The following is a 23,305-nucleotide window of genomic DNA, read 5'->3' on the forward strand; positions in this document are numbered from 1 at the left end:
ATGAGGTTAACCACCAACATGGGCCCGTAAGGCAAAGTATTTATGGGTTACAGTACCATCAATATCACTCACTGTCATTGAAGGTGGACGTAGGATTGTATTTTGTCTTTCCACGTGTCCAGGACTTGTGAATGTGACAATTCAAATAGAGATATATTTTAACCAAACTCGACATATGGATACACCAAAAAAGGTCAGAATAATCAACATACTCAGTTTTCACTGCCCAGAGTAATGGCCATTTGGACTTTGCTATGTCATAGTAAGAGACATGTCCACTTTAATGACAACTTTTATGTGCTGCGTGCTAGCTGTGTTGCCTCCTTGCATACCAAAGGCTTAGTATACGGTGTGCTGTATGCTATATAGCCATTGTACTTAACTGGCAGTCATGTCTATTGGACCTTCATTCTTTCTATATGTGAGGTAGATGAATTATCTGTTTGTTGATTGTAGTGTTTGTATGGTTGTAGGGGAAATTGAAAGTGGGTACAACTAAAGGTAGTTTTGAATTGGACACACTTCAGCAAAATATCAAAAGAACATAGTTTTGGAGCAGTGGTGATGAATTTATCTAACTCATAAAGGGAGAAAAACAGAGAACTGATTGTGACCACCCAGCTGGCTAGTAAACTGATAAGAGAGGTGAAAAGTGTAAATTTAACATAAGACTGTAGTGGAAGCAGTGGGTACACATTAATATAGAAATTAAACCGAGTATGCAGCTTATTTTATACTGTACAGTATGTAGGAAAAATTTGCATAAGATTGACTCAAAATTTTCCTGAAGTGCAGAAGATGAAATCAACAAATTGAATGATAGACTTTCTATGGAAGCTAGTTGATGTTTCTCACAGATGGAAAAAATATTTACAAGATACTATACTGTACAGTGCAGTACAGTATAGAAGTAAACCGAGAACCACATCCTGTTATTGAGATTGTGTAGTTTTATGTAAAACCTAAAGCCTTAACTATACAGGTATATATTTCTTAAAATATGAATTAATTAATAACAGAGTGCCATATGAATGGAGAATCTGTATTTGCTTTTGAGACTCAATGCTTGCATTACTTGCATTGTAGCAGCAAAATTTTCAAAGAGTATAAAAAACTTATGAGACTGAAAGAAACTTTGAGGAAATTTTATGTGTACAGTACAATGCCTTCATGGAGGCTGGTGGTGAAAAGAGTATTAAGTTTGATGTTCCTGCTTGTGAAAGTACATTTGTGTAAATTTTGATATTAGCTGTTTAAAACTGCTTTAAGATTCTTTGCACTGTATAGTACTGTATAACATACCATAGTTAGTTGGGTAAATGGACTAGTACAAGTACTTGGTTATTTAAGATTTGTTTCTAACTTGAAGTCACTCCAGAGAATAAAAATATTGTGCTGTCATCTTAAAGGTAAATTATTGTAACTTGTCATATAGCTTTATAGCAATTAAGGATTTGTCCGTAGTGTTTATTGAGAAAGGTCAAAATATTTAGGGTTACTTCGTCCAATATGCTATCTCTTGATATAAACCAAGTAATAATGTGTTTCATCAATATGTAAAGGGACGAAAAGGCATTCTCTGAAGACAGGAGTCTGGTTTTATCATCAGTACAGTATCCTGTTGTATTACCAGCATTAATAAAAATACTGCATTAAGATACAAAGAGACTAAATATTGTATGAATTTTAATATTTTTTTTTATTTTTAGTGACCTTTGGGCTATTTTTGATAAGTGAAATAAAGTAAAACTATATATACTGTACAGTATAGTATTTGATAATAGATTTTTAGAGAATTTCCTTTGCTTTGTGCCCATCTAATCATATGACTGCAAAGGGAAGTCTTTAAGTCCATAGAGAGGAATTACTAATTTGGATAATGGGGAAAATTACTCCTCATGTGGTAGCATGATAAAGCAGGCCATTGATGACAGAATATTGAAGCTCATCACCACCCTTATTGACATAACTGATGGGGAAACCTAGCTCCAGCATTGTGGTTGGCTAACCTCCCAACAAAAATAGTGTACAGTACTTTATTATGAAATTCTCAACTATTAATGGACCTCTTTTATTTTGTCGGGAAATGTATCCTAAAATAATAATTTGTACTTGTAATATAATCTTAGATATGGTACTGGGTATCTTGATACTGTATCACATAGTGCATAAAAATTAAACATCATATAGATAAGTCGATGCTATGAGGTTTATAATTTAATTTTCAAGTTGTCTTGCATAAGGCTAAAGTTGATCCTCATGTTAATGCTCATCTCACCTGGGTAGACCATCTTAGTTAACATTTTGACAGGGAAGATAATGGATTTTTGTTATGTTACTAATTAGTACTCAACCACCCCAAAGATCTTAATCTTAGGGATGGTTGAGTGTTAGTGTGTGCGGTTTGTGGCTACCAGAACAAGCCAATATAATCCTTAATACAGTATACTGTACATACATGTAATGTAAGGAGCATATACACTCCAGATACTACTGTATTATAAATGTATCAGAGTTGGACTATTCTGGGCACCAAGTCCTAGCTGAGGGTCCATCAATTAGTGTTCCTCATAATGTCCAGATAATTTGTAGAATAAACTATGGTTTCTTTTAGTGGTCACTGTGATCCCTTATTTGCTCTCCCATATTAAAGATTGAATTCTTCCATTGGTATTACCTGTACAGTATTTGCATAATGTAATTCAAGATCAAAATAACTATGCAAGCAATCAAAACATGTTGACAATTTGCAGCCTTTCACATTTTGAAAAACTGTGACTTAATGAATGTAGGTTTTTATTTTGGCCTCTCCCCCCCCCCCACACACACACTTATTAAGCCCAGTTAAATATTTGTTTTACATGTGTATAAATTTTACAGTTTTGAGATTTGGTATATTTTACAGCAAAGGTGAACATGTTGAGTACAGTACTTGTCAGTGGTTAGGTACTAATCCATTTCCCCTATCTATCTCAGTTTCATGATTTTATGAAGATTATAAGTAAGGTGCATAAAGTATGCTGGTAAGGCACTTAAATACAGAATAAATTGAGCAATAACAATTGATTATTTTTTCATTTCTTCAATGAAAATAATATTGTAGTGTAACTCAGCAGAACCATGAATGTGGTAATACCCTTGTATAGTTTTCAGTACAGTACTGTATAGAGCTAAATATGACACATTATAATAATCTGATTTTTCTAAGTTCAATTCTTGGCTATTGTATTCACTGCCCAAACACCAATATCAGATTGTAAACACACTTTACACATACAGGTATAGTACTGCACTGTACTTTGACACCTAAATTGTCTTATTAAAGAATCCTTAAATCTGTGTACTGTAGCAACTGTATCTAGGTTTTCTGTAATGTGTGAACTCTTGCTCTTATAATCCACATGATCAGTTTTTGAGACCTTCACATAAAAGTAAATGAAATTGTAATTTCTGTACACTGTTTAGAAGACTTCTGTAATTGTCGTACATAATTTTTGCACTTCTGTGAAACTCATTCATCAACAGTTTGTGATATAATTTTTGCCAAGTGTATATTTCAGACAAAAATGTAATACATTATAATATGTAATACATGCCAGTTGAATCACTGCCATTGAAATGCAACCCAGAAGTTTTATTTTTTATTGTTTTATAATATACTGTATATTGTAGAGTATCTAAAAAATAAGGTGCTGGTATAAAAATAGATTATAATGCTTGATTAATACACAGTTTGGAATTGACTGTGCCTGCATACATAGGACACTGTGTGAGACACTTGTTAGTAACTACGGTATAGTGGTTCCTCGGTTAACGAACGGTTTGATTAACGAAATTTCTGTTAACGAATTAGCTCCCATGAGGATTTTCAGTTCGATTAACGAACAAGCTCCCATAAGGATTTTCTGTTCGATTAACGAACAAAACTTCAATTAACGAAATCCTAATGAGAAACAGGTTTTGTTGTGCGCATCAGCTGATCGGCTAATCCGCCAATACAGTAATGGGTTCTATGTTTACATTCGTTTCCAGTGAAGTAAATATCAAGAAAGTTGGTCTTTTGAATATTTCTGCATTTTTCATATTAAAATTATTGTATTGGTCATTCTGAAATTTAGTTAACATATTAATAATATATACAGTACAGGGAACAGTTTTTGTGCACCCATCAGCTGATTGAATCGCCCAACAACGCTTCTCAGTTTAACTTTGTTTACAGTGGAGTGAACATCGATTTTGTTGGTCTCCTGAATATTTTTGCATCTTTACATTAAAATTATTGGTCATTCTGAAATTTAGTTAACATATTGATAATATACAGTGCAGAAATTATTATGAAACATGAAGAAGGCATTAGAACCAATGCACTCTGTAAAGAATATGGCATGTCATCATCGACTGCCTCTACAATCAGCTGTTTGATATGTAAACAAAGCTGCCGGTAATAGACATACACACCTCAAAGTACGTTAAAATGCAGTATTCTATTTTTTTTATTTATTATTGTTCGGTATACTGTACAGTATTTAGTTTACATTTAATGTTTTGTTAATTCTATTACTGGTATACAGTACTTTGTATGTACTTTTTCTGTGAGTTGGAACCAATTACCCAATATCCCATTGAAATAATAGATTCGGTTAACAAAATTTTTCGTTAACGAACGACTCTGTGGAATGAATTGCGTTCGTTAACCGAGGGACCACTGTACTGTATTATACTGTGTATGACACCACCTGAATTTCTTATTATATCTTCTGCACATACAGTACCTGTATTCCCTTGAAAATTTGACCCACAATAAGACGGAAGCATACAGCATCCTTCATTTATACTGATGATTGTGTTTATAGAAGAGGTGAATTCGATTTAAATGAGGATAGGTTTCCAAACTAAAAGGGGTTTTGCCCACTCACAGCTAAAAATATCACATGACAATTTTTCTACGTAGTACTGTACGTATTAAATTTTCAAACTTTAACACTTGACCATTTCATGGCGATTACATGAAAATTTTGGGTGACACGCCCAGATAACAGATTTTGGGGATTATAAAAAGAATCTAAAAGACTTTATGATACTTCTTACTCACTTCTGGCTGTAGCTAAACACTTGCTATGTAAAAAATAATCTAAAACTATCCATATGATTATTCCTCAAGGGTTATCTGTGGGGGATGATCATCCCTATTTATTTTCCTACCTGTTGCCTTATTTTGAAGTTCATTCCTATGTAAGAAGAGTGTTTTGAGTTTTTATCTCAATCCTGGCTTGGATCACTGAAAAGGTTAATGACACCAATAATTTGGGTTGGATTCTTCTTGCCAGTACGTATGCTTGAATCATTTATGAGGTGTGCCCTTCCAAATGCTGAGGCTGTTTCACTGTTTTCAAAACTTTTTACTATCCCCATCATGGTTTCTAGAGTTAATACTGTATCTTTTTAGGCTTCCTCACGAGGGGTTCTTTACTTGATGGAGATATTAAGTATGTTTTGGAGGGTTCCATTATTATTGGCAAATTATATCAAGACTTTGAGTGTTATAGAACAGACAGTTTCACACACCAAGATTCATGAGCGTTCTAGTGGTGTTCTTGTGGAGTATATATGGCATGCAAGATGTTTTCCATGATCTATTCCAAATGAGAAAGTTGAAAGTGCAATTCACGGCCACATACGTACATACAAATCTTAGCTTAGTGTAAAGGAAATATAGATGGTAAAAGTAAACTAATGTGTCCAAATTCAGTTCATGTGAAGTCAATATTGGTGAAGGATCACTGTGTGTTAAAACATGTACTTCAGGTGTGCACTGACATCATCTTCAGCTGTATACGGTATTGTGTATAAGAGTGAGGCAACAGAGAACATGCATGCTTAGGTATGTGGACACAGCTCCAGAGAAGATGTAATAAAAGAAAGAACTGAACTGTCTTGTGTTACCTCACTTGCAGAACTGCTCTTTACCAACTGGTATTCTTTATATACCGTATATCCTGTACAGTACAATACTTGTATGTTCTTTGTAGCCTCAATCTTTTACTCACAACAGAAGAGACTTCCCTGGGTATTTATACTACAGTACTGTATATTATTTTCATGCTAGTTTCTCTCTCCAAAACAGGGTCTTATTTGAAAAATTTGCATTAACATAAATGTGAAACTTTTAAAATATTTTGTTGAGATTTGTGTTAAGCTGTTTTTTTTTCTCTCTGTACATGGAAAGTCTTACAACTGCTAAAAAAAATATGTGCATATTTAAGACTTTATCAGCTTACATAATTTTTCTCCTTTATTGCCCAGATTACAATGCAACACAAAGTGCTGCCGATGGATATGTTTCTTGATCTAAAACCACTAGTTGTCTCAACAGTACACTTTTTTGTGTATATCTGCAATGCTTTTGAAGAAGTTAAGGAATTAATGTAATTCATAAGTCAGGACTAATTTATAATGCTGTTACTACTGTGCTGTGATCTGTCTGAAAACAGGATTATTGTTGATATGTCACATACAAATTTTATTATTTTACTGTACATTGATTATTGTGTTATCAGCAGTGACCTACACTAATGCATTTTGGCAGGTAAAGGTGGCTTCCTGGGAATGGATGAAAGCGGTGTATTGCTTGATGAAGGCCACCTGGTGGATAACCTGGGCGCCCCCATTCCCCTCCCTTCCCCCTCCCGGTCCTCGCCACGCTCTCAAGGTTCTGAAAATGGAGAACGCTTCTCTCGTAAAGTCTTTGTCGGTGGACTCCCGCCTGATATAGATGAAGGTTAGTAAAATTTTAGATATGCTTGTCTAGTATTTATTTAAGAGGTAAGGCCCTTGTACTTGTAAGATACAAAAGTAATTTACTATGCTCCCTCCATCCTTAATGTCACAAAATACATGAAACATCCACTTTTGTGGATGAAACCTTCTTTAGATATTTGCTACTAGTATTTGTCAGATTTACTGGTACAGTATTTCATTCATAACAAAAACAAGAGAAAAAATACCATATACAGTGTATAGGGGAGGAAGTGAATAATGGAATGTACATGTATAATAATGGATATATAGATTAAACTCTATAAATGACAATAGTAAAAATATGTAGGATGAAGAGTGTTTGTAGAAAAAATAACTTGCTTCTTCATATAACTTTGTTTTAAAGTAAGTGAGGTTATTTCTGATAAGAATCCTTTTAAGTACGGGGTTTAAATTGCATACAGTACTCTGTTACATTTTGAACATGAAAAATTAGCTCTGTAGAACATAAGACAAAAATCATGGGGTGCAAACTTTTATGACTTCTTGGAGTTCATTGGGTTATACTTTTAATTGAGCCAGCAATTAGCTTCAAGTTACTAGTGAAAATTGTTGGTTGCCAGTTCAGTTTAATCTTCTGAATCCTGAAGTACTCTGGGGATAGATGGGAAAGAAGACACTGAAGCTGTTTATTAATGACAACTAAGTTGGCAAAATTATGAATTGATTGAACATTACCATACCTGGAAATATGTTTGAAGTTAGATTTGTGTACAGGTGTATTTTGTTATTAAGATTACATTATATGTAGTGTTGAATAGGGTCTTAAAGGATATAGTAAAGCTGACCCCCAACAAAAGTCGAATATTTGGGTAAGAGGATAAATGAAAACTAAAGGAACAATGGTAAGTTATTTGCATGAATGATATATAGCAGTGAACAAGGTGTCAAGGGAGGTATCATCTTTAGATTTGGATGGTAAGGTGATAATGAATGATGAAGAGGTAAGAGAAAGGTGAGCAGAACATTAATTAAAGTATTGATAGGAAAGGATAATATGAGAGAAGTAGGCGTAGGTGCAGTAGGTTTAGTGATTATGAGAAAACAGAAAAGATACAATGGAGAAGAAGACAGTACAACATAGGCAGTAAAGCACTAAAGGTATGGGAAATACCAGTATACAGAGTGTGGTAAGTGATATGATTAAGAAGGGGAAGGTATTTATGCTGAGGGTTGCATAACTAGAAAAGGCCAGGATAAGCAAAACATGCATGATTAAACATTGGTTTCCATTGTAAAAAGATTGTTAGATTCCCAGAAGCAGCAACAGTCCCACCTCTTGACAATATTTCTTTATTGTATTTTCATGCATATTTTAACAGTAATGTTGTACTTTATAAATGAGTACCGTGCAGTATTTTTACCACTACAATAATATCTCTGTTAGCTGGAATCCATTTTAGCCAGAACTATCCGATACAATAGTCGGAATTGAAATTTTCTCGGAAAATTCAGAGAAAATTTTCCCAGTACAATTGCTCCTCTACTTATGAACAAGTTACATTCTTAAGGCTTGTTTGTTAGTCCAATTGTTTGTAAGTCCAACTTTACTCCTGTAGATACCGAACATATTGTAAAAAATGAAAAAATAATGGATGTTTAGTACAGCTCCTGTATACCCTACAATACAGCCTTAAAATCTGGCTCACTCTTCTCCTCTTAGGCAGTGTATGTTCTGTCTGGAATTTTCTTAAATATAATCCTGTCTCATCCACATTTAACACCTGCTCTGGCAGGTAACCCCCTTCAGTGATGATGTTCGTTTCTCTGAAAATTTGTAAGTAGAGGAGTACAGTACCTGGACCTGGAAAATTCCAGAAAATACCAGCGATGGGGGAGTTTTTTCTGGGTATGAGAAATTATAATCAAGCTAATTTTTCGGAAATTCCAAGAAAAAATTTCCGGTACCTGGAAAATTTCAGGGATGGGGGATATTTTTCTGGCTCTGAGAGATGAAATAATGCATCATTCTGTAAAATTCAAAGAAAATTATGGTACCCAAAAAAAATCCAGGTATGGGTGATTTCTTTCCAGGTTCGAGAGATGATGTACAGTAATGTGCACTTTCTGGAACTTCTGAGAAATTTTTCCCGGTTCCTGGAAATTCCGGAAAATTTTGGGGATGAGGGAATTTTTCCGGCTTTGAGAGAGTCGTCTCATTACCTGGAAATCTCTTGTTTCCGGAAGTGCTCTGCACCAATTGTTCCAGCTAACGGAGATATCACTGATATATTCTTTTGTTTTTGCATGGGGAGAGACTGTTGTTAGGCAAATAGCTATAGACCAGGGAGAACTACATGGTTGTGTGAGGAAAGGATGGTGTTGGGTTGTTAGGGTCCTCCCTGGGTAGTGGCAAGGCCATTTTGAGTAGAGAAGATGGTTGTTCAGGTGGGTTAACAAGGGTACTGCTGCTATAAGCTGGCGTCACAGTTCAAACTGTATTATGTGTTTTAGCAGGGTACAAGTATCAAGACTTTACAATATCTCTAACTTAGTTTTTTAGTGTAAACTCTTAAGTGTCTTCGGGGCTTATTCAGGGCCAGATTAAGGGTCTTGTGGGCCTGGGACTAATTAAGTCCAGAGGGCCTATCTCCGGCTATTTGTATGTAGGTATAAATATATGCTTGTATGTATATTTTATGTATATGTGTGTACATACATAATTATGGCAGTACAGTAATTGATTTTTAGTTTACATATCTATTACAATCTCTTCAATACATATACATTATCATTAGCAAGTGTCATCAGTTATAAACTTCTGTTTAATAAGTATTCTATCACTCGAAAATCAGACACTCACTCTCAGCTGAAAGACCGTAAACAAACTCCCTTCTGCCACGACTGAGAAACTGCAAACCTTCATACTTTGGCCAATCAGACTTGGTCATCAAGAGCCAATCACAGCTCGAGAAGTCTTCCCCTATTTGCCAACCCCAAGGGAGGAATACTCTCTTGCCCAGAGCGGTAAATTTGAATGTCCTCGGCGCAAAATATAAACAGTAACGAGATCTAAAATCATGATCGCCAGACTGAAAAGCTCTCTGATATTTCAACTCACTAGTGCCTGGCTATCATTTCAAATACTACAGTAAAAGCAGTTTGATTTTGAAATTGATTGTGATGGGCTGCTACTTTACCAGAGTGAGGTATGAACAACCTTTACACCCAATAATTCATTCCCAACTTTTTCTACTCCCTTTAATTGATCTTTTGATGAGAAAAGGTTTGGGAGCATCCATTTTCATTAACTTCATCTCTTGCCCATGAACAACCATGGACAGACACAATAAATTATTTTTGGGTGTTCCTGATGGATCATCATCACCTAAAGGTCAAACCACATTGCCTTCCGTGCATGCTGGTAGTGTGCCACTGAGGGCTAGAAAGTACTGTCCGAGTAAAACAAAGCCTTGGATATTAGACACAATTATGGAAAGCTTAAGAATGAACAAACACAAAATCAAAATAGGAACATGTAATGTTAGGACATTATATGAAGCTGGTAAGTATGCAAATGTTTGTAGGGAAATAAAAACAATGCAGTGGGACATTCAAATAGCATTAGTGGTGAAGGTTTCTACTTCATATATTCAGTAGATAAAAAGCATGAGGGAGGTGCTGGTATTCTTGTATACCAGAAGTTGAGCAATATTGTAAAGGGATATTGGGCAGTGCCAGATAGAATTTTGTTAGTCAAGTTTAATGCTAAACCTATGGACTTGGTACTAATACACATTTATACACCAGCAAATGATATTGTAGTAAGGATGAAGTTTAGAAAATTTTTATCTGATTTAAAGAAAGCTATAGACATCGCAAAGTTTAATGAATGTCTGATTATAATGGGTGGTTTTAACGCAAAAGTTGGGAAAAGGAAAGAAGCACCAGAAGTAGAATCACATGGGTTGGGTAATGTAATTGAGAGAAGAAATATTAATTGACCTTTTTAAGGAGAACAAGATGATAATTACAAATACATGGTTTGAACACCATAGGAATCTCTATGTACAGTACATGGATCACCCCAGAATGTAAATAACATTGTCAAAAATCAAATAGGTTGTTTTAATTCAGAAAAGTTTCACAAACTCACTAACCTGAACCAAGACCTATCCAGGGGCAGATTGTGGGTCAGACCACATCCCAGTAATGTACAGGTATGGGAACATTTATTTGGCATGCTTGGGACCTGAAGGTTGTTGGTTAGGTTTTTATTTCTCCAGAATTTAGAGAGACATAAAATGTGCAAATTGTACAGTAAACCCTTTGTAACTGCCTATGAAGACTGTTCAGATCACTAGATTCACCCCAAAAGGAACCTTTCACTGTACTCTGTAACATTAATTGCATATTGACATCAATAACAAAAGCATATAAGTACTATAGTACTACAGTAATAATGAAAGAATAAAAAGAGCAAAAATCATACAAATTAGTGTACACACTGCATTGCAATCGCCCTTGATATTCGCCAAAGCAATACAGCAGCATCCTTATGAATGGGTGCTCCACTACAGACTTCCACACACTCGTCACCCGTAGATACATAAAGCTTTATACTGTATTTATTTTTCTGTATTGTACAGTACAATACAGTATATTAAAACAGGGAAAAGTATGCACTCTTACTGTATGTAGGTAACTTCTACCGTGGCAGTGATCTGGGAAATAGATCTGTCTTTTGTACTTGTTAATGAGAGTTTTAGTTTATTAAACATTAATTCTTCTTAATTAGTTTTTTTACCTTTCAGAGGAAATAACAGCAAGTTTCCGTCGATTTGGTCCCCTAGTTGTGGATTGGCCACATAAGGCAGAAAGCAAATCTTATTTCCCTCCTAAGGGGTATGCGTTTCTCCTGTTCCAGGTATGTTTTATTTTATGATGTGTTGTAATATTTGTAAATTACTGCAATGGTATGTGCAAACATATACTGCATTCATACATTCATGTCCACACCCATACATACATGTTCACACACACACACATATTAATACAGTACAAGCATATACAAATGCAGTACACAATATTTTTACTGTAGTTCTTGTTGTACTGTACTTCATTCTTACATGTACCACTTTCACCCTCACACCCATCATATTAACACTTGTATTCAATCTTATTCTGAAAATCTTGGCTTTTGTTCGAGCATCTAATCAGTTGATAGTAAAAGACAATTCCACACATCCAGTTTTTTTACAAATCTTTCATACTCTCTACTAAAGCTTTATGTTGCATCAAGGAACCAATTCTTTGGGTTTGAACCCAGACTAATCTAAGACATTGATGGCTGACACCAGTTTAATCAATTATTAGTTCATCTCTCCCATTGTATCCCTTGTCTTTAGATAGAAGTTTGGGATGCAGAAGTTTATCACTTAGTCACTGGTGTATGGGATCTCCTCTGTAATGAATAAGGTCATCTGGTGTTAGCCAAATAAAATATTAAAAGTGGCACCGTCCCCATAGGGAAGGGGTTAAGGTTAAGAGGTCTTTTGACCATACAGGATGTCCAGCTATCTCCTTGTTTGAAGCAGATCATTTTCTGGACAACTCTTTTTGCTAACAGAACTAAGTCATGGTTATAACCTATATTTAGCACTAGGGATTATGTATAGCTTAGCACACAGGTTTTTGCATTATGTATTTAGTAAAGTGAATTCCAGCCCTCATTAATTTGGATTGTAAGAGTTGCTTCAGTTGTGTTGATACAAATTATCATGTTCACTTGTGGTTGTTTATGGCACCAACTGCCTTTACACTCATGATCAAGGGTAACTCCTTGACTCAATGTAAGTAAATCAGCTCATCCCTTTGGACAAGTGTTTTGTTAACCAGCTGGGGTTCTGGTCCATTGGGTGAGATTATCCAGTTTAATATATAAGCTTATGGTCATGGGAAGCCCTATTGACATTGTTGGTTGGGAGGCTGATTGTGATATTCTTCACAAGGTAATGCTTGAATCTATTATTTTCTATGAGTAGTTACAGTATTGTTTAGTTTTCTGTGTTTTATATTGGAGTACTGTAAAAGAGAACTCATTAGGGGTCCATTGCTTGATTGGATGACATTAGATTATCTTCATTTTGATGTGAACAATAAATATTTGATTGGGGTTACAGAATGAACTTGCTAATACAGTACAGTATCTCCTCTACTTATGAACTTTCATACATATGAACAAACCTCTCCGTATGACCAAATTTCTGTTTGGTGCGAAAGCACAAAGAGTTATTAGTTCTACTGACATGCAAAAGATGGCATTAGTGAGCTACTCCCAGCATTCCCGGCCAAACGGCAGCCATCTTAGTTGTTGTCTCATTCGCAGCATTATGGCAGCGATGGTTAATTTCTTGTGGCTTTTACAAACATTATTAACCCAAATAAGTTTGAGAAATTTAAAAATAATGCTGGTGATGATAGTCCGAGTAAGAAAAGATGCATGATTACAGTGGAAAAAAAGTGGTGATAATAAAGCAAGTGGAAAGAGGCGATAAGATAACAAATGTGGCTCGTGTTTTCGGACTGACGCTTTTGACCTTTGGTAAGATTTGAAAGGATAAAGTAAGAATTATGGAGCCTGTGAGATGTTCTGTGCCTATGCAAATTGGCCAACATAGGTGCAAAAAGAGGAAAATTGCATGATGAGATGGAAAAACTTTTGTGTTTGTAGTTGGAGGCCCAAAATCAACATCATATGATGAAATACTGTGTTGTGCGTGTGCTGTACCTGAGGTATTTTTCATATTAAACACATTGTTAGCAAGCGATAGAGGTGAATTTGGACTTACGAACAGACCTCCGGAACCAATTATGTTTATAAGTAGGGGACTGCTTGGTATCCGGTTTAGCTAATCTAAATTAGTTCATAAGTACGTCCAGGACAGGTTGCTGGAAAACCATTTTTGAAGTGAATTTTCATATTGCAAATAAAAGAACATTTGGGAAAAATAGGGTTCAGTTCCCCAAAGACAAAGGAAACCCCAATATCATATGGTACAGGTATATCTCCGTTAGCTGGAACAATTGGTGCAAAGCACTTACGGGAATGAGAGATTTCCGGGTAATGAGACGACTCTCTCAATGCCAGAAAAAAATCCCTCATCTCCGGAATTCTCCAGGCAACGGAAAAATTTTCTCGGAAGCTCCAGAAATTGCCCTTTACATCATGTCTTGAACCCGGAAAAATATCCATCATCCTCGGAATTTTCCGGGTAACGGAAAATTTTTCTCAGAATTTCTGGAAAATGCACCTCATTTTCATATCTCAACCCCGAAAAAACTACCTCATCCCTGGAATTTTCCGGGTATCGAGAAAATTTTCTTGGAATTTTCTGGAAAATGTGCCCCTCGGAAAATCCTTCTCAAAGCTGTAATTTTCCAGAAAATTTTGGTTTGGGGAACGATTTTCCAAGAAAATTTAAGTTCCAGCTATCAGAGAGTTTCAGGTGAAGGATTCTGGCTAATGGAGATATTACTACCCCAAAAATATGAAATCAGTTTCTGAACAAAAAATTAATAAAAATTTACCTAACTAATGATAAATAGTACACACCTACTTTAATTTACTTCCTAACACATTAAAAATATTAATGAAATGCTCTCCAGATAAAAATATGCAGCTAAAACCATTAAGGAAAAGCTAAATAAAAGTTTAACATAGCTGCCATTTACATAGACACTGGCTGCATCTTGTGTGGCCGCCCTCAAGCTTCGCCACAACAACCCAGTCTGGCTGGGGCACTTTCCCTCCTGCTCTCACACTCAGAGAATTGTCTATTCCCTTTATATTTTTGACCTTATGATAGGTTTTTTTTTTTTTTTACAATGTACGGTATGTAAGATTGTGTGTGTATGGAACTGACAGGGCAGATCCAGGTGTGGAGGTCCTGGGGGCCTGGATCCCCAGGCAGACCCTGAAGAACTTCTTATAAATCAATTTCTCTTAAATTGATACACATTTTCCTATTGACTCCATTTACATGATTGGAAATTATGTTTTTTAAAGAAAAATCCCATGATTAACTCCTGATATACTATTTGGCCATATTCAAGAACATGGAGCATAGGGTATCTGTAAAGGAAATGTCAGTCATTTAATGGCATTTAGACATTTACTATTTATAAATATCCCTTCATGCAACTAGATCTCCTCTGTTTACAAATTTAATATTAAGTGTGCATGTATTCTATTGTCTAAAGTATAGTTTTCTTTTCCGAAGGAGATTTACAACTGTTGTCACCACTGTACCATTGACACATTCATTTATATCTGTTCAAAAATTTGTAGTGTACGGGTATTGACAATACGTATTAGCAGCTCCAATGATATCCTCCATTTTCCCCATATTCCTCGAGATCATTACCATTCTTCAAACCCATTTAGCATAATGGTTCTCACCTGTACTCGTTTATTGACAAACAATATTTTAATCTTCTTTATGTGAGAATTTTCTAATATCAATTCTTTTTTTCTATATGCATCATTATTTAGAAGTACTGTACTGTAGTATGAAATATATTTTGAAGGAGACCAAAATCTGTATGTTTAATTAGAATTTTTAGCCATAAATCAACCATATACTGTATGCCTTTAATATCCTGAAACAATTATTATACCTTGTGATATTCACTACCTCTCTGTATTCTTACAAGTTCACATCTGTCTGATTGTTAAGTCAGTTCTCAATAATTTCATTTGATTCTGCAGGTATGGCTCCATATTTTGTACAGGGTAACATATTCAACTTTGATATTCCTCTTCCATTATACGGCTTTTAAACTTGCATTATCTAGTGAAAAGTTGAGTTTATTATCCCGATTTTATATCTTCCTAGACTACTTGAATTATTGCAATTCTGTATGCTTGTTTTGCTCTCAACACCTCTCAGGGTTTATGTCTACAGAATATCTGTTTTTATTTATCCCCTTCATGAATGAAGTGGCAATGAAACTCAAAGAAAGAGGGAAAATAATAGGAGAGAGTATAGTATGCAAGACAAATACAGAGAGCAACAGGAAAGGACTAAGACAATAAGTAGAACTACCTGTGCATACTTTTTTGTATCATTCGCCTATGTCTGCATTATACACGGTGAAACCTTAAGGTTCACTTTGTTTTATATCATTTCACTGTGCATTCATAAAAATATTCAAATATGTGTGGGATATTAATGATCTTAAGATTTGCTTGCCTTGCTTTGTGTGTTTTTCTTAAACTGATTGATAATATTTTTATTGCAGGATGAGAGTAGTGTGCAACAGTTAATTGATGCCTGCATTCAAGATGATGACAAGCTGTACCTGTGTGTTTCGTCGCCAACTATTAAAGATAAACCCGTTCAGATCCGACCTTGGCGACTCTCTGACGCAGATTTCGTCCTTGATGCCTCGCTTCCGTTAGATCCTCGCAAGACAGTGTTTGTGGGAGGTGTACCTAGGCCTCTTAAAGCTGGTAGGTGTTTATTTGTACAATATTTATGATTAAGAATGGTATTACTGTACAGAATTTACCAAATTATAAGTCATCCATAGTTGTAAGCTGGAGGGAGAGTTTTGGACTTTTTCATGCAACATTTCTTTACCTTAATTCTAAGCTGCACCCAAGAGTTGAACCATTCAGCTGAGGCTATAGGAAAGTGTTTCTGCTGTTGTATGCTCAAAAGACATAAGCAGATAAAAACTTGCCTACTGAAAATTTTATTCAACAACTTTCAATTCTTCATAAAGCAGTGCATATCTTTGTGAATGTTTGTTTTCATCATCATTTTATGGTCATTTTCCATATTTGTGTGGGTTAGCCATGAGTACCTAAAACATTGGCAATAGACAATAACAAAACTTTTGGTACAGTTGCAGCTATGAAATTTTTTTGTCCAATTTCTTATTAAAAAAAATCTACACATCCATATTATTATAATTATATAATAATGAATACTTTGATGATGTAGAAAATTCAACTTTTTTAAAGTAGAATATATTTATAAAAAAATTTCAAATAGAATATTATAAATTTGACAAATATAACACATGTGTAATGAGTCATAGACCTCCTACTGCTTTGATAAACACACTTTTTATCAAGAAACAGCAAAAGTGTAATCTTGGATGTAAAATTAGACATTATTAAATGATCAGCTCTGAGAAGGAGAATATGATGCATATACTTCTCAGTAAATGGTTCATTACCTCATCATATATAATTAATTTATGCCTTTTTTTAAATTATTACATGCTTATTGTTTTATTGTCATAAGATTATTAAAAATATTGTATTGTATGAACTCATGACTAGTTGATGGGAGATATTGGTGGTTGTTGCTATAGGTGGTGATGAGTTGAATATGATGCTTCCCAGTAAATCTTTCATTACCTTTAATTATATATTAGACAATTGCATATTATAAGGAGGAAAATATAGTACTGTACAGTGTTTGTGATTTAGAATTTGTTTTTGTTTTTTTCACTCGCCACTGTAATATTGTGGTGATGTGGCATTGAGGTGCTTTATTATCATGAATTTTGGGCCTTGTTGGGCAAAAACCCCACTTGACTGACTCCTGGAACGCATCCCCATTGACACCATGCTAAAATGTTTTCGATATACGATTGTTCACTTCACGATCATGTTTTCAGGAACACATCCTGATCGTATTTTGAGGGATGCCTGCACCATGTTTTATTTGATGGTTCTATAAAGAATATCATACCCAAGGTTCACAAATAACAAAATGTGCACCATCAAAAAAGTGTCTACAAAAGATCTAAACAAAACAAATATTATTTATAACATACATATCATACAGAAAAAAATTAATGATGAATTCACCCCCAAGGTCTTTACTGCCAACTCCCACACTGAACAAGTCAACTTATTGTAAAGAGTTGCAAATATTGGGGGTGGCCACAATGCTGAATCCTATTGAAACCTAACTATAACTAACAATACACCTCAAAGTTGCCAAGTAACATGGTGATTGAGTGAAGGGTGTCATGCAGCCGAAACGGTCAATTGTATCAGACGTTATGATAATTAACCATTTCATCTGGATTAGTGATTAGATCGGGACCTACCTTGGACTCTTCTGTATCCACAAATTTTAATCTTCCTCGACATTGTAGTATCCCAGTCCCATCCTCCCAATATTAAAATTGACAAAAGTGATGAGTTATTGGGGTTTTCTCTCCTTACTATCCCTCATATGGGTCAATTCTTGAGTGAAATATTCGGACTGTACTGAATGTACAATAGTTAATTTGACTGATTTTAGCCCAGTTGATTTCAAAGAAGAGCTGAACTCGGTTATATCCCTGATTTGGCATGATAAACATCGCGACAAAACTGCAAAACCCGACAGGCAACTCTTCTCAACTGTTCGTATGTACTGTACCTTTCCAAATTCATTAGTGGGTTCTTGGACTTAGGATTTGTTGCTATTATAGCTATGTGAAATTGAGCATCTGACTCAGGGATGCTATTGACCATAAAAGGGACCTAAGAACCCTCCATGACCACACTCTACAGTATAATGATCACAAATCTTGCATGGGGAACCACAGTGGACCTAGCCACCACTGCTTAGATTTGAACAATAAATCTGCTGATTGACTTCGTGTCAGTAAATCAGCAAGATTGTCTTTGATCGGGATGTACCGAGGCTTCATATATGATAATTGTTCTGAGCAATTAATGGCAGTACACTGTCTCAATAGTGCAATCAATGTAATATAATTTGTGAGTCTGACCATCCATTTTAGGGATGGTAATTTTCTTAATGGGTGTGACCCTATGTTTTGCTAATAAAAGTGATGAAGCTCTCTCATTAATTAACATATAGAACAGGACCACATGCCTGTACACCACAAATACTAAATATAAATAATGAAGCTGTGTTAATGTGAGCATCTTCATTTTAGAAGTATAGTATTCTGTCAAATTTCTGAAAATAGTTATCTTGACATTTGTGTACAGCAGTTGAGTGAAAAAATATGTAGGTGTAATAATTTAGAGTTCTACACTACTGTATAAAATAAATCCCCAAATAATGTAAATCACACAAATAATATACAGTAGTATTGCATTCTACAGTCTGTACTACATGCATGTATGCGTGACACTAAGAAGTTTCTGTAGGTGGCTCATGAGCAGAGCCGGATTAACCATAAGGCTAATAATAAGACTCACCTTAGGTCCTCAAGTTTATGCCTTAATTTGAGTTTCTTAAATTTATATCTTTGTCAAACTTTCACAAGGTTGTGAAGTAAAGTATGTTTATTAAGGCTCTATGATTATTATATACAGTACAGGTTGTACCTCTCTAGTCCGGCATTCTGTGGTCCGGAAACTCCTGTGGTCCGGAACGATTTTAGTTTGTCCAATAGGTAGATAGGCAGCTTTTTTTTTTCTTTTTTTTTTCTGTTTTCCCTTATCTGAATTATTATTATTATTACAGGAGTATTAAATTTTTGCCCCTCAGGCCCCAATGTGGGTCAGTGACCTATGCCCGGGTGGGCTAATCCCCTTAAAAAAAAAAAAAGCCGCGGGAAATTAAGGTTTGTTTACATCCGGCAGTTCGGCTGCTCTCTCTCTCTCTCTCTGCTTGTCTATACAGAGTACAACATTTAACCCTTCAATATATATGAGCAGTAAATAAGTGTTGCTTTCATATTCTTATGTAGAGTAATGACGATATATTTTCACATGTGCGCACTTACATACGAGCAGTCTCACTTTTTTTTTTACCATTAATGGTTAGCTACTTATATTGTTCCATTTATTAACATTAAATAACATTACAGGTACTTCAAGCAACCATATTCATTTTTTACATTAATTTTACTACAGCTAAACTCAGGGTCTTATTTTCTTCAGTTTTATATGTAGAACCAATCAGTCACTGGTTTCGTAAGCTTTAACATAAACAATGCCGGCAGCCGTCTCGTCTCTAATATTCCACGTATTATTAATAAATTGTATTGTTAATTTTGCACACACGTACATTGATTCAATAAAAACAAATTCAGAAACATTAATTAAAATATATATGAACAGTAAATAAGTGTTGCTTTCATATTCTTATGTAAAGTAATGACGATATGTTTTCACGTGTGCGCATGCGCACTACATATGCGATCTCTCTTTTTCTTTACCATTATCGTTAGCTACTTCTATTGTTCCATTTATTAACATTAAATAACATTACTTAAAACAACCATATTAATTTTACTACAGCTACAACCAAGGTCTTATTTTCTTCAGTTTTATATGTAGAACCAGTCAGTCACTGGTTTTGTAATCAACGAAAACAATGCTGTGTCATTTCCTCATGTGTTATAATTTTCTACGTATTATTAATGAATTGTATTGCTCATTTTGCACACATAAACATTAATTCAATAAAAAAGACATTCAGTAATAAACAATAATGAATCTTTTGAACATAAGAGAAATGACGCTGTTTACATGATTATGCACGTCGTCTGCACGTTGGCGGGCCGTTCAAACCCGTCGAAATTCAAGTTTCCGCCGTCAAAATTTTTATTTATTTATTTTTTTGGTGTTCCAATAAAATACGTTAAGAATTAAAAACTCGCGAAATTTGAGAAGCTACTATACGACATTTAACCCTTCAATATGTCTTCAAAGAGACCATGACGCAGAGAAAGTGGTGCTAGTGCTTCCAGGCATAAGCACAAGTCACTATCTATCCAGGAAAAGGGTGAATTTCCATGGTCCGGCAATTTCCATGGTCCGGCACCGGTCAGGTCCCGAGGTTGCCGGACTAGAGAGGTACAACCTTAATCTAACTCAATCCGCTCCAAAAGGTCGTTCGTTAACCCAAACGTTCATAACCGGAAACCACCAGCCTCACCGGGTTTTGGGTAATTGGTTCCAGCTCACCCAAAATTTTAACTTCAAATAAAAATGGCGAAAAAACTTACTTACTTTGAGGTGTGTGGTGAAGGCTCCGATGATGGGTGATGATGTGCATTTGAAGTGGAGGTGGTGGAGGAGAAGGGAGAAGGAGGTATGAAGTGGAGGTGGAGGAGAAGATTTACTGCTTCTTGAAGGTGAGTCACCTTCCATGAAAATGAGGAACTCTGACTGGCAGATTCTCCACCATGAACATCCTCTCTCTCCTTTGAAGGGAAGGCTGAGGGCTAGCATCTTGTTCCTCTGCCTTTACTGAAGAAAGTGTCAATTGTATTCAAAGTATCTGTCCTCCTCAATTACTAACAACTTATGTTTAAAGAAGGAGACCACTGGTCCTCAAAATATGACACACAAAGTTAGTTCATTTTTCCCACTCTGGGTGCTTTGAAGCCAGTTCTAAACCTCCCAGTGTGGTAAATCACATCTTTCAACTGCTTAGCTGACATATGGTCATCACTTTCAATTTCCTCCTCACCACTTCATCAGCCTCTACCCGTAACATCTCATCCAGTTCCTTCAAGTCATTAGGAGTAAAAGTTCTCCTCATGAGACATCACAAGCTCTTCTACATCCTTCTCCTCCACTTAAGACCTAATGACTGACCACGGACACAACTTCCTGGCTGTCCAACTCTGTGTCATCTCAAATCCTCAAAATCATGGGACTACTGATGGCCACAGTAAGCTCTATGAAGAATTGAGGGTTCTATTGGAGACTTCTGCCATGACACAAAATCAATTTTACAGCCCAGGACGTTGAATTGTGTCTTCCAGAACTGTTTCAGTGTTAGTTCAGGATTCAATGGAAGTGCCTGATGACACCTCTCCTAAACATTCTTTCTTCTTATGTACAACTTCTTGAAGTTACATCATATTCTCATTCATTGGCGAGGATAAAGTCAGTAAAAACAACACTTTCACAAAGTTTATATTCAAATTTCTGGCAAGGCCAGGGTCATGGACCATGAGCATTATCTATGAGGAGAAGAGCCTTTTAAAAGAAAGTTTAATGCCAGTAGTTAGTAGCTCTTGACAGAGGCCACTGCCTCCATTCATTAAAGAACTGTCTTGTCACCTATGCCTTACGTGTTGGACTTCCAATAAACCCAAGCATTGTTCTTACTTCACTTTCTGTTGCTTGAACACCCAAGCCAGATGGTGAAGAAGGCTAGCTTCAGTCGGAAATCCCCGAAGCATTGGCACCAAGCAATAGAGTGAGACGGTTCATGGGTTTATGCCCAGGTAAAGGTCATCCTTGGTGATGAATGTTCTTGGGCATCTTTTTCCAGAACAACAGCTCCAGTTTCTGGCTAACATTGAACACTTGCTGTGGAAGATAATTTTCTTCCATCAGTTTATTAAATCTAATTAAAAACTTTGCTGCCCCTTCTTTATCAAAGCACTAGCAGCTTCACCATGCCTAAATTTCCAACACTTAAAATGTCACTCTTTTCTAAATTTTTTCAACCAGCCTTTACAGTTCAAATCTTCAAATCTCTGTTCCTAGTTGTTCAGGTTGATCTGTCTTTAAATGTTCATAAATCTCCTGGCTCTTCACAATGAAATCACCAGAAACTGAATCAATTTTTCACCTGTTTTTCCCTAATCCATGATAAGTAACCTCTCAGTTTTCATTAATAGTGTTCACTTTAAACACTCTTGTAGATCTGTTCACTTCCTTAAATTTGTCTTTTAGGCAAGAATTGCTCTACACAGTTGATGCTTACATGCCATATTCTTTTGCATAGCACATTTGATTTAATAATTTGTTCGTGTTTTTATTATTTCCTGCTTTATTTGGATTGAAATCACTTTCTTTGATCTCTTAGGCCCTATGTTGATCCAAAACAATGGCAACACGAGTTTTTCAAAGTTAAACTAGCTGTAAATAAAGAATATTTTCTTTAAAGTAACACTGTACTGCACTATATATTGTCATATGTAAATACCCTAAATGACCAATAATTTGTCAAGTTGCAGAAAAGTTAGTTGAAGAGAGTCTCAAGCAAGATGTTACCTCCAGTGAAAACAGAGAGAGAGACTGACGCCTGTTTGCTGTGTTAAGAGGCTGATGCCGCAGATTAAACTAGTCTTTACTCTTCAATTATGTTCCAATACCACAAAATGACTAAAAATTGAATATTAAACTTTAAACGTTATTGAATAGTATAAAACTTTTGATATTACAAAATAGTAAGGAATTTAAGCCCCAGAACCGATTATTAATGTATTGCTTAACTGATAACAAAGCTGGTTGCCCGGTCAGTGCAAGCGAAAAACATGTTGAGGTCGGTTCGCAAGCAGCGTTGTTTAAATTTTTTCGCTAAACTAATTGAAGATCCTTATGGAAGGCAGTTCGTTAATCGAAATTACGAACCAGGTGTTCGTTAAGCGAGGTCACTGTACTAGATTAAAGACCCTTTTTTATGCATGCAGTATTCAGTGAGTGACGTGACACCATAGGGGATAGAAGTGTTTGTCTTTAGTTACTGTACCACATAAATTTCTTGATATTCTTCATTTTCTCTAAATTCTTATTCAGGAGATTATACATGTA

The 23,305-nt window shown here is 35.5% G+C and overlaps 1 protein-coding gene across 1 annotated transcript in view; it reads left to right on the forward strand.

Moving 5' to 3' along the window:
* The window catches only part of LOC121863763 (cytoplasmic polyadenylation element-binding protein 2-like), a gene marked incomplete at its 5' end in the record, with an annotated part of 49,484 nt that overhangs the window by 19,703 nt on the left and 6,476 nt on the right, over positions 1–23,305 (forward strand). Inside the window, 3 exon segments of the mRNA XM_042362534.1 lie at positions 6,593–6,778; positions 11,571–11,683; positions 16,060–16,270. Of these exon segments, the coding sequence (XP_042218468.1) occupies positions 6,593–6,778; positions 11,571–11,683; positions 16,060–16,270 (510 nt within the window).

Source organism: Homarus americanus, unplaced genomic scaffold (assembly GCF_018991925.1).
Source record: "Homarus americanus isolate GMGI-L3 unplaced genomic scaffold, GMGI_Hamer_2.0 scaffold48354, whole genome shotgun sequence".
Taxonomy (NCBI): Eukaryota; Metazoa; Arthropoda; class Malacostraca; order Decapoda; family Nephropidae; genus Homarus; species Homarus americanus.